Source organism: Pimephales promelas, chromosome 25 (genome assembly GCF_988280905.1).
Source record: "Pimephales promelas chromosome 25, fPimPro1.hap1.1, whole genome shotgun sequence".
NCBI classification, from domain to species: Eukaryota; Metazoa; Chordata; class Actinopteri; order Cypriniformes; family Leuciscidae; genus Pimephales; species Pimephales promelas.
The window spans coordinates 23,427,293-23,440,429 of NC_142793.1; the positions used below are offsets into that span (position 1 = coordinate 23,427,293).

Here is a 13,137-nt window from a genome sequence, read left to right on the forward strand (position 1 = left end):
GAGATTTACTTCAATAAACTTAAAAATAATGAAGTTTCTTACACAATCTGAAGATCTATTAATGTATTATTGTATGACTGAAATGATGTTAGAATGAATTGCTGTTACGGAAGTCAACTTTAATGCCGATGGTTAAACTTCAAGATATAATTGTTAGAATTAAATTGAAATAAAACCCTATTTTTCTTCTCAAGCTGCAGTTTACAGTGAGAGGAGAAGCAGATCAGCATCAGTGAGTATCTGAACTCTTCACCTCAACATCAAATTATGAGTTATGAGTGACAGATCAGTGTGTTTCTAAGGCGTACAGGAAGTGACGTGGTTATGAATGAGGCGTACAGGAAGTGATGTGATTGTGAATGTGTTTCAGTGACGTACAGGGAGCTCAGCATCAGACACATCTATGAGAGATACATTGGAACAGCTGTAAGAGCAAACACACACACACACACACACACACTAATTCTTCTACTTCAGTAGTGTGTTTTGGCCCCTGATGCTCAGAGATCTCTTCTTTCTCAGGCTCCGTATCGGAGAGTGAGAGTCGTGTGCAAACGCCCTGCTCAGAGTAACAGAGGAGATGCAGGACACACACGCACACACACTCATCACAGGGAGAGGTCACAGGAACACAGAGACACACTGCTGTACCACAGGGTGAGACATACACACTCACACACTCATCACAGCGAGAGGTCACAGGAACACAGAGACACACACACATCACAACACATCATACCAAAGGGTGACACACGCACACACACTCATTACAATGAGAGGTCACTGGAAAACAGAGACACACTGCTGTACCACAGGGTGAGAAATACACACACACACACACTTACCGTGACCACAGAAACCGAAAACTCTTGTTAAAATCTTAACCGTTCTATTTCATCAGAAACGATCTTAAAATAGGGCTCTTAGTGTAAAATACCGAACTTGTGTCAGAACAACGACTGAAGATATTAAGGCTCGTTTACTGAATCAAAATAAAGCTTTTTGGTTAAAACAGGAATATGGCAGATATGTGTTCTTGTTTTCAACTCACTTTATTTGATGCATTTTTCAGGAAACTAGTCTTAATATCTTCAGTTATTGTTCTTCTCCAGTAAATGTGTCTTGATTTATGAATCAGCGATGAGTGAGTGTGTGTTTCTCCAGTTTCTCCAGCAGGAGGCGCTGTATTACCACAACACACAGCGTGAGGATCGACCACAGGAACATCTCAGGTGAGACACACACACACACACACACACACACACACACACACAGTGGTCTGGCCTTCAGTCCGTACACTTTAATCATTCATTAATGATTTCTGTATTAATGCTTATGCAATATAGTGTATATAAGCACAATCACTGCATTAAAGTACTTTAACTTGAACACATTTTGAACTGAGCTTCTCATCAGTGATTAGCATCTCTCAGTGATTAGCATCTCTCAGTGATAAGTCGTACAGAACACCACAACAGATCAGCAGAAAAAAATAGACAAATCTGTCCATAAAAACAAATTCTCATGATTGCATTGACAGAATGGCATCAGTGTTAATTTACTATCATCCATATACTATCAGTTTTTCTTCATATTTTTATATATTTGTTTTCATTTTCTAATTTTAGTTGAAATTTTAGTAACTTTATTGTGTTTTTGCCATTTTTTTAAATAAGTCTATATCGTTTTTAACTTTTATTTCGGTTCTAGTGCTTCAACGTAAAGTTAATGAAAACGACAAATGTTGCTTTAGTAAGTAAGTTTAGATTTTTTATATATTTTATTCCTATTCCGTAGAAGTCCATATGATTCACTTTCTCAGAGTCATTTACCAGTGCTTTGGGAATCGGTTTGAACGAATCACTGAATCATTCAGAATGATTCATTAGCGAATTGGATATATTATATATATATATATATATATATATATATATATATATATAATATGTATTATAACACATTTATTAAACTCCTCTGTGTTGTGTGTGTGTTTGGGTCTGAGTTCAGCGGTGGCTCGTTTACAGCTGATAACAAGTAAATATTAAAAGTGTTATTAAATATTAAAAAAATATTGAATGTGAATGTGGAAGTGAATTCCAAAAATATAACAATAAAACCTAATTCACACATTGAAATAAAAACTATAATAGTATATAAATATAATCAATTTCAAAGAAACCTGAAAAAAATAAAACCTTATTCCAAATAAAAATAAAATATAAATCAAAATAAAGCGCAATTCAAAATATAATAATATATGAATAACATTAAAATAAATTCTAAAGACGTAAAAATAAATCCCAATTAAATATAATGAATAGGATCGATAAGAGTGTATCAATATCTGTACCTGTGATGTGTAATAGGAAGTTCAGGTGACATCATCACGTGTCTGCTGGTCTGTCTGGCCAGAGGTCAGAGGTCAGCACCCCGTAGCCCCACAGGCTCCAGAGAACTTTAAAGCCCGGCTGAACTCTTAAAACAAACAATCAAATTAGAGGTGGAGGAGAAACTGAGGGTTTGGCCCAACTTACCCCGCATCAGCCAGCAGACACCTTCCTCTTTACAGCGCTCAGCGGCTTCATCACAGCACAGACACTATTAAACTGTGTTTCTTCAGCGATTAGGACCATCACCAGTGCAAATGCAAATTAATTACATAAAAATCATACAATGTGATTTTCCAGATTTTTGTTTTAGATTCAGTCACTCACAGTTGAAGAGTACCTATGATAAAAATTACAGACTTCTACATGCTTTGTAAGTGGGAAAACCTGCAAAATCGGTAGTGTATCAAATACTTATTCTCCCGACTGTGTATATATATATTATTATATAATAATGGGTAAAAATAAATGTAATATATATATATATATATATATATTATGTCATCTCCTAGAGGACAGGGTAACCTTTGACCTCTGACCCTAGTCTCCGTCCTGCCACTCCAATAATAATATATAATTATATTATTATTACCCTGTCCTCTAGGAGATGATATAATATATATATATATATATATATATATATATATATATATATATTACATTTATTTTTATCCACGGTACTGTTGTTTTATTTTTGGTACAAGTACAAGTGATTTACAAGAGTACAAGTGAAGTACAAGATTCAAGTGTTTGCTTATTTGAAAGCTAAATAAATATATATATATATATTAAATATTTAAATGACCTGTTGCAGGAGTGGCAGGACGGTGACTGGGGTCAGAGGTCAAAGGTTACCCTGTCCTCTAGGAGATGACACACTGCTGCAGGCCATCATGAATCTGGACCGAAAGTGAGCAGCACGTACACACACACACACACACTTACACACCCTTGCTCTTATCCATGCTAGGCTGCCTAGAACAGAACCAGACCGCCAATCCAAACTGTATGCTAATTGTCAATCGTATTTGACAATTGTGGTGCTGACAGAACTCTTGTTGTGTGACCAGGGCTGATGGTGTCAGATCCAGATTCAGATCAAGATTCAGATCGGCCGCAATGTCAGTCCCCAAACATCAGCTGAACACCAGCGCTACTCACCCCGAGAACCAACCAGGTCAGCTTATAACTCACATTACAATTCCCTTCACAGATTTAAATGACTCAAATTCACCAATTTCTCCAGCTTTTCTTTCGCTCGCCTTTCTATCAGAACACTTGATGCTACCAGATGTTTCTAGGAAGTTTATAAATCCCTCTCCAGATCAAGGTTCTCATCAATCATTAAAACTAAAAGCCATTAAAAGGATATTTGGGCTCTTTCTCATTCGGGCAGCTTCAGGTCTTCATGTTAGTTGGTTTAATTGGATGCGTCCAGTCACAGGACGTCCCAGTTAAGAGTCTTTTTTTAGCCTGTGAACTTTAAAGTCATTATTTATTTGGTGTTAAGAGGGTCAGCTCACAACAGGCCTGTGTTTTGTTCCCATCATCATCACTCATACAGGAGGAATGTGTCGCCTCACTTTTACAGACACAATAAAACCTGAGCCAACAGAAGCCGTTTCTTCTGCCCGACTGCGACGCTCATTAACGCACACATGAAAGCAGGGAATGTCCACAGACGTTGGGTTTGTGCTGGGATGCAGGTCCGGAGTGTATATTTATAAATATATAAATAAATAGAAAAATATACCAATTAAATAACTAAAAATATTAAACAGAGTAGAGCTTACCTGAGAATTTAGGCTTACAAATAAAAGTTATGTCATTTAAAATTGTATTTTATTTTTAAAATAAATAAAATTAATAATTTAAAAATATTGAGTATGAATACAGCTAGTTATATATAAAAAATAATCGAATTAAAAATTATATATATATATATATATATATATATATATAGTATATTATTACAGTGAAAAAAACAAACAACCTAACCATATTTTTAACTACCGGTAATTGAACTCTTTAAATAATTTAGATAATCTTTCAAATATGCTTTAAATGTAGATACATTTGAATCTTTACTATTAAGAATGTGTATCTTTCCAACTAAAATAATACGTACAATGCTTAAAATAATAAAACTTAAAATTAAGTCAAAAGTTTTGATCACCCCAAATTATCAAATAAATATTCAGTGGTAATTTGATGGAGCTGAATTTTCTGTTTCTAACTAGGCACATTAAAACATTTTGTGTGTGTGGACAAATAAATTCATGACTTTGATATTTGATATTTTTGAATGATATCTCACCAAACAGTTTTCCCAAACGCTCACTGTCTTCCAGCGCTCAGCTTGAGTCGGAAGCAAGACTCAATAAAACATTTTTTATAATTACATTAAAAAAGCATCATGCTTTTCAGTTGAAAACCTCTGGAATCGGTTTGAACTTTCTTTGCTCTGTCATGTTTGTTGTTTGTAGACGTACGGGTGCATGTAAAGAGACACATCTCAAACATAAACACGTTTCTCTGACACGGATGATGTTTGGCAATTCATTTATACAAGGATGTCTCTGATATTGTTTATGATGGATTTTTTTCCCTTTTCTGCTCAGTTTGTCTTTGAAAGATTAGGAGTTTTAAAAGCAACTGTTTCTCCTGATGTTCTTCTGCAGAGAAACTCAGGCCATCCAGGGATCTCTCTGGAGGATCCACAGAAGAGTCACACGCTTCTGCATCAGCCAGCAAGGTATCGCTCGCTTCTGTTCAGACATACTGAGCCACAACAGTTCTGTTATCACTGTAATCAACTTCCACCGTGATCTAACCAGTCGCGATGCCGTAAGATTACAGCCACACCTGTCCACACCAGATACGACAGGACTAGAAGACGCAACAAAAACCTATCACAAATCACAGCCAATCAAAAGAATGTGTGGGCGGAGTCTCTCTGTACTCAACCAAATCAATCAAAAATCACAGCCAATCAGAAGAGCATTTGGGCGGAGTCTATGCAAGCACACTGCACTTGCAATCAAATCAATCCTAAATAACAGCCAATCAGAAGAGTGTGTGGGTGGAGTCTCTCTGTACTCAACCAAATCAATCAAAAATTACAGCCAATCAGAAGAGCATTTGGGCGGAGTCTGCAAGCACACTGCACTTGCAATCAAATCAATCCTAAATAACAGCCAATCAGAAGAGTGTGTGGGCGGAGTCTCTCTGTACTCAACCAAATCAATCAAAAATCACAGCCAATCAGAAGAGCATTTGGGCGGAGTCTATGCAAGCACACTGCACTTGCAATCAAATCAATCCTAAATAACAGCCAATCAGAAGAGTGTGTGGGCGGAGTCTCTCTGTACTCAACCAAATCAATCAAAAATCACAGCCAATCAGAAGAGCATTTGGGCGGAGTCTATGCAAGCACACTGCACTTGTAACCAAATCAATCCTAAATCACAGCCAATCAGAAGAGTGTGTGGGCGGAGTCTCTGCAAGCGCACTGCACTCGCAACCAAATCAATCCTAATCACAGCCAATCAGAAGACCGTGTGGGCGGAGTCTCTCAACAAACCCACTGCACTCGCAACCAAATGTACAAGTATACAATGAAATTCATACACATTACACCTTTTTAACATTATTAAAATACATACTGAGTGACTGAAACAATACACTTGTTTGTTATAAACCTTCATGTGCTGGTGCTTCTAACCAACTAGAAACCAACACACTGATCTGAAGAACCTGTGATGTGGCGTTACACAACTCAAGAACCCTAACAATTTTTTGGGGGGTTTTTTTTGTTCGATCGTTGGTCCGATCGTCCCCAAAATTGGCACACATCAGCCAAGGACAGAGCTGGCAGAAAGCTATCAAAAGAAATTTGAATAGTCAAAGCATTGCAAAATTGTACACTAAGTTGTACACAAGTTGACCTAGAGCTGCTAAACGCAATGTCTAAGCTTAACCAAACTTGGACTGGAAAACAAGACAAAAATACTGAGGAAGAACATTAATTTTTCATTAAACATCCTAGAATCCACAACACAGCTGTTTATCAGAGTTGACCATGTTCAGTGGAATAAATCTCCTCTGTTGCAGATCTTTTTTTCCGACCTGGATGTGATTCCCGGTTTGGGTGGAGACCCGGAGGAACCGAGAGTGGAAGAACAGTGTGCTCAGGCCATCACACACAGAGCGCGGGAGATCGAGAAGGTGCGTTCGCCATGTTTTATGTTTTCCTCGCTTTCCTTTTGAGTTTCGAAGACAGAAAACTAAAAGTGAGCTACAGTCAAACCAACGATTAAATTTCTCACATTTAGGGATGGGCAACGATTAATCGCATCAAAAATAAAAGTTTGTGTTTACATACTATATGTGTGTGTAGTGTGTATAATTAATTTGTATAAATAAATACACACACATGCATGTATATATTTAAGAAATATTTGCCTGTATATACTTTATATATATATTTACACATAATTAATATTATATATAAATATTTGATATATTAATAACACATTTTTCTTAAATATATACTTATATATATATATATATATATATATATTTCTTAAATATATATTTAAGAAATATTTGCATGTATATACTTTAGATATATTTACACATAATTAATATTATATATAAATATTTGATATATAACATATTTTTCTTAAATATATACATGTGTGGGTATTTATATATACAAATTAATTATACACGCTACACACACATATATTATGTAAACACAAACTTTTATTTTCGATGCGATTAGTCGCGATTAATCGTTGCCCATCCCTACGTCACATTATCAGTTTATTCGCTATAGTTTAGAAAACGGTAGTAAAATATGAGCAGAACTCAGTTGATATTTGACTGGTTTTGTCCGTCCTTCTGTTAGACTCTCACACATGAATTATGTTGAATATCTGTTAAATTTAACTACACAATTAGATAATACCAGTTTAGCTCAACCAGTGACCAAGCAATAGAGCATTAGCAATTACAGAAAACACACTTCAGCAGAACATCATCAATCAGTTTTGGTCCCAAATTTAAAAATGTTACTGTTAGTCACTGTATGAAGAATATTTGGGTATAATATGTCAGTTTGCTTTATTTTGCTCTCCTCCTCACTTACATAAATGAACTATAGTGTCAATAAGTATCAAAAAACGAGATCTGGCGTCTGAATAATTTTCGGTTTGACTGTAAAACACTACATTTGGTGGGCTGGGAATGATTTGCTCAGCCTTCATCCATCACTCCAGTCGCCCTCAACGGAACACATCCACCCGGACCTATTAGACCCTCAGTGAACAAATGCCTCCTAATATTCCCTAATGTGTTCCAGCCCTCGAATAATTGCCCCCCGCTCAGTGATTGCAACAGACCTCCGCTTGTGTGGAGTGTGTGTTCGGGCACGACGCTTCACTTGCTGCCACAGTTTTATTTGTAACGTGTTACAGACCATTGCTTTCCCAGTGTGTTGTACAGTTCGGTCTCCTGTTTGTGTGGTCCTGTTATCAAACACAAGCACACCGGGGTCAAACCTTTCCTCCCTTTAGCATTCACTGCTAAATATCAGCACTATAAATACAGATCCTCTCTGGGGTGGAGAACTTCCTCTGTTCGTCATGTTTCTTTTTTATTCGTCATTGTTTTATTATAATTACTTGTGGCTTTACTTTGTGGTTTACAAGATCCTGTAATGCCCGAGAAATGATTGTAATTTGAGTTGAGTTTAGTTTATTATCACTGGTACAGATAAAACATCAGGGTCACCCGTCTCAAGTTTTGGATCGGTGCGATTTGTAAAGTCTCTTCAAGGCTGTGTTTATTTGATTAAACATACAAAAACATTAAAAATCTCACAGATCCAAACTTTTTGACTGATGGTACATGTGCCAATCTCTGATTCTAAGAGCTCAGTAGGCCGTCACACACACACACGAGACATTAACCCTCTTTAAAGGATTAGTTCACTTTTGAAAAAACTTTTGCTGATAATTTACTCACCCCCATGTCATCCAAGATGTCCATGTCTTTCTTTCCTCAGTCGAAAAGAAATTTAGGTTTTTGATGAAAACATTCCAGGATTTTTCTCCTTCAATGGGAACCGGATGGTTCAAGTATCAAAAGACGGTTAATAACAGTTTCAGATGCAGCTTCAAATGTCTTTAAACGACACCAGACGATGAATAAGGGTCTTATCATGCGAAACGATCGGTTATTTCAAAACTTATTCCAAAAATGTAACTTTTCTAAGGACAAATGCTAGCCTTGCTATATTCTCTGAGGCGCGTTTGCAACGTCACGTATTACGTAATTACGTTCAAAAGGTCACGGGCGACGTAGCCGGAAGTACAGAATCAAAATCGTCCGACATCGTTGTTTTTCCTTTTAATTCCTTTTTTTGTAAACGGTGTTTGAGTTAGTTTGCACGTTCAACCTATGCGTTCAACTTGTAAACACTCTGACTCTGTACTTTCGGCTACGTCGCCCGTGACCTTTTGAACGTAATTACGTACTACGTGACGTTGCAAACGCGCCTCACAGAATGGAGCAAGGCTAGCATTTGTCCTTAGAAAAGTTACATTTTTGGAATAAGTTTTGAAATAACCGATCGTTTCGCATGATAAGACCCTTATTCATCGTCTGGTGTCGTTTAAAGACATTTGAAGCTGCATCTGAAACAGTTATTAACCGTCTTTTGATACTTGAACCATCCGGTTCCCATTGAAGTCCATTATATGGAGAAAAATCCTGGAATGTTTTCATCAAAAACCTTAATTTCTTTTCGACTGAGGAAAGAAAGACATGGACATCTTGGATGACATGGGGGTGAGTAAATTATCAGCAAAAGTTTTTTCAAAAGTGAACTAATCCTTTAAGCTCTGAGAATGGAGCCGGATTCGGCGTTTGAATGAGGTCGTGTGCCAGAACACCGAAACTCTCTGGATTTGCGATGGGATCTGGGAAGTGTTCAGACATCGCCATCGGCTCCAGAACACATGTCCTCTAATTGAGTCTGAAGCTGACGGGTGGAAACCTGCTCATTACGCGCTTGTGGGAATCTCCAGCGTTTAGCCAAGTTGAGACAAGTAACCATACGTTCCTTTGGGTGAGTGAGAGATGTTTGCTTAGATGACTAAATTGTTAAAGAGGACCTATTCGTCTGTCTTTAGTGTGTGACGTGAATGTTTGAGCTTCTTCTCTATATCAGCGTCAGTGTTTCTGAACTCATTGTATCTTGAGTTTCTTCCGTGAACGAACACGTCACAATATTCCTCATTGTAATAATTTATACGCAGAATAAAGGGGCGGGGCCTGGTTGAGTTAGTCATTAGTGTGTTAAAGGAGCTGTATGCAAGATATGTATTTCAATTTTCCCTGATATGTCACTAGACATTAAGAAATCATGTTCATTTTAAATACTTCTCAAACTCAAAATGAACGAATCTTTTCCAGAGTCAACTTGTTCATTTCGTTCGTTGAATGAACCAAATGACACGAAAAAAGATTTGTTCATTTTGACAAACGAGTTCGAACAGGAGAGTCACGAACGCACATCACAGAACAGAGCAAGGCGAGCATTTGAGCTTATAAAACTTAAACTTTGTTGTTTTTTTTTAAATGAGCGATCGTTTCGCTTGATAAGACCCTTATTCATCGTCTGGAATCGTTTAAAGCCCTTTGAACAGTTTGCAGTTTGCAGTGAAACTGTCTTTTGGACCTTGAACCGTTTGGACCCCATTGAAGTCCATTATATGGAGATAATCCTGGAATGTTTTCATCAAAAACCTTAATTTCTTTTCGACTGAAGAAAGAATGACGTGGATATCTTGGATAACATGGGGGTGAGTAAATGATCAGCAAAAGTTTTTTTTTTTAAAGTGAACTACTCCTTTAAGCTTTGAATATTCAAGCTAAAAATGACCGCATTCACTTTTTAACGTTTGGATAGTTTTAGATAATTGGTCTCAAACCCTGAATTTCTTTGTTCGTCTTGTCCCATCTCTGAGTGAGCCCAGAACTCCTCCAATCTCTGCGCTGTTTCTAAACCAGACCTGAGCGAGTAAACGCTGCGGATAAGAGGAACCAGACCTCGTCCCCTGATGGACCCACTTCAGTAATCTGAGCGCTTCTGCTTTTCCTCTCGCTCAGATTAACCAGCGAGACTCAAACCCTGAATAAATGGCCATTTCCGATCCGGAGCGCCTCTGATTAGACTTAACCTTTGAACCTAAACCTCCATCTTAGTCGAGTTTGTGTACCAGAGCAGGTTTATGTCTATCCTCCTCACTTCCTTTTCTCATTTATTTACATCCATAGTTTTGCACTCAAATAGACAGATCCTCTCTCTCGGAATTATCATTAAAAACTGTGGTAAAGTTACCAGCAAAAATAACCAGTCATATAAATGTGAAGGTTTTCTCCAGTTTATCTTCTTTCTCTGAGGGAATATCGTCGACTTGCTCGAGCTCAGATGTCAGAAGAGCTACAGGGGATTGTGGGGAATGAATTCATCTCTAGACCCCAAAGCTCTTGATTATAAAGCAGTTTCTGAGATGTGGCTCAAATCTGCGGATGCTTTATGATGTTGGTCGATGAAAAAAAATAAAAATGGAGGATTAACCCATCGGACCTTGTAATTTTACGCTTTTCCCTTGATCTTTTACAATGAAGCGCTCATACTTTTTTACTGTTAAAAGATGATTTCACATTCAAGATCAACAGCATTCGTGTCAGAACATAATTACCACTCAGCCCTTCGTTTTCTCTCTTTTATTTGATATTTTTAGCTGTAAAGTGTCTAACTTGCTCTTTTAGAGGTGGGACTACACCGCAATATATTTTTGTCATGTTTCTTGATTTAAGAATCCGTACTGGAAAACATTTACTGGAGAAGAGGCAAAATGACTGAAGACATGAAGGAGAAATCATCAAAAAGCAGCAAGTTTAAACGATTAACTCAACATATTAACTTAATTCAAAGGTAAAACAAGTTTGTTTTTTCTGACTCCATTGGGAGATACGCGTTCTTGTTTTACACACAAACTCAGAAACAAGACTTTTCTTCTCCAGTAAATGTATCTTGGCGAATGTTTAGATATTTGTGCTGGGAAACAAGACAAAAATGTTTTCCGTAGTGCAATTCATTTCTGGTTCTGTAATTTTAATGAATTTTACAAGGTGGTGATTTCATATGAATTTAAATTATGCGAATATGCAAAAATATATATATTTTTTTATTTAAACCGCTAGCTAATTTAGCCAAAGTGCTAATGGGGCATGAGCAGATCATAAAATTTGTACAAAAATGAGATTGTATGAAATCATCTAAAGTGGCCACCAGTTCACCAAAGCGTAAAAAAGTTATGAATTGCCATGAGATTGTGTTGGCAATTCCTGTAAACGGAGTCTACTCATATATAGATGAATGTGGGGATGTTTACCAGCTAAGTTGAAGATGAAGTACGGTCTCTATCTTTACACAGGCAAGCATGTGATTCTGAACAATACTCACATATTTAAAATCAAGAGATGAGTCGAAGTTATGCTAATAGAGCTTAACCGAACCGTTTCTTTAAAGCCTGAAAGGATGTGTTAACGTGCATTTATGTGCCTGAACTCCAGACCTTTCCTTCAGCACAGATCACATAAAAGCCAATCGCACCTCATCCGCTGGTCTTGGACGTCACACTCGGGACATTTGCAGGGCATAATAAACCTTTTAAGCACCGTTTTTGCACGTCTTTAAACTCTGGGAGAATTTGTTGGCCTTTAAACTCTGGTGTGAAATAACTTTGCAGTTCTAACTAGCTCCAACACTTTGGGTCTCCATGCAAACACACCTGTTGCTGGACCTTTTCCCATAGTCTCTGGCCTCCGAACGCACGGCTGTTAAGTTTACAGCCAAATGACTTACTCGCTGGAGGTCAAAGTGTCGTTTAGTGCACAGAGAGACGAGCAATGCTAATGTTAGAGAAACCAGAGACACGTCATCACCCGCCAACAAACAGTTTTGTCCTGTTTATCATTTTCATAGATCAGCTAAATTCACATTAGACTTCCACAGAACACGCAACCAATGTATTTCCCAGAAAGCTCTCTAAATTTCCCATATTGAAATTGATTTTCAATCACAATAAGCTTAGAAAATATGGCGATTCTGTGCACGTCTATTGTAGAAACGATCAAGACCCGACTAATACTCCAGACTCTCTGCGTACCTCACTTTGTGTTAAGTGCTCAGATGAGTCCAACAGCTGTTCGTCTTTTCCCAGTTGTACAAACAGGACTGCGAGACTTTGGGAATGGCGGTGAAGATGCTCATATCCAAAGACCCAACTCTGGAACAGAGGCTCCTGACAGCGCTGACACAGAACCTGGTTGACATCAGGGAGAAATGCTTGGGAAACCTCAGCCAGTTCATCTCTGAGGTGAATGCATTGCTCAAAGCAAAAGAAAGCAGGCAAACCAAACCATAATCCAGTACCTGATAAAGAAGTGCTTCATCAACTCAAGCACAATACATACTAGTAGTGTTTGACTGGTTTTGACCAACCTAGTTGAAATGCTATTCAGCTCAGCTACATGTCTTAAGCCCATTTGTTAAGCTTTTACTAACAATTCAGGTAACTGTAGTTCACGTGTTAATCTACGTGCTTATTTCCAAATACTACTCAGTTTAGTTCTACTTCTCATGTTTTCATGTTACTTGATACGGTTTTGA

General features: G+C 37.5%; 2 protein-coding genes across 2 annotated transcripts; both read left to right on the top strand.

Moving 5' to 3' along the window:
- The first annotated feature begins 192 nt into the window (after positions 1-192).
- Positions 193-3,301, top strand: LOC148965093 (uncharacterized). The gene is made up of 5 exons (XM_089127641.1): positions 193-232; positions 371-426; positions 523-657; positions 1,165-1,232; positions 3,202-3,301. Coding segments are annotated over exons 1-5 (360 nt in total). The 5' UTR covers positions 193-231.
- A 162-nt stretch (positions 3,302-3,463) lies between these two features.
- Positions 3,464-13,019, top strand: LOC120460205 (uncharacterized). Its single transcript, XM_039647868.2, has 4 exons — positions 3,464-3,564; positions 5,069-5,142; positions 6,501-6,614; positions 12,689-13,019. Exons 1-4 carry the CDS (start codon positions 3,507-3,509, stop codon positions 12,890-12,892), a joined length of 450 nt encoding a protein of 149 aa, XP_039503802.2. The 5' UTR covers positions 3,464-3,506; the 3' UTR covers positions 12,893-13,019.
- Positions 13,020-13,137: the final 118 nt, after the last annotated feature.

What these genes read in the sequence shown, in the direction of transcription:
- LOC148965093 (XM_089127641.1), top strand. An exon ending in AGAGATACATTGGAACAGCT is followed by an intron (nt 427 to 522) that starts GTAAGAGCAAAC and finishes CTTCTTTCTCAG; the next exon opens with GCTCCGTATCGGAGAGTGAG. An exon ending in CGACCACAGGAACATCTCAG is followed by an intron (nt 1,233 to 3,201) that starts GTGAGACACACA and finishes GACCTGTTGCAG; the next exon opens with GAGTGGCAGGACGGTGACTG.
- LOC120460205 (XM_039647868.2), top strand. Translation starts at nt 3,507, where the DNA reads ATGTCAGTCCCCAAACATCAGCTGAACACCAGCGCTACTCACCCCGAG. An exon ending in CTTCTGCATCAGCCAGCAAG is followed by an intron (nt 5,143 to 6,500) that starts GTATCGCTCGCT and finishes CCTCTGTTGCAG; the next exon opens with ATCTTTTTTTCCGACCTGGA. An exon ending in GAGCGCGGGAGATCGAGAAG is followed by an intron (nt 6,615 to 12,688) that starts GTGCGTTCGCCA and finishes GTCTTTTCCCAG; the next exon opens with TTGTACAAACAGGACTGCGA.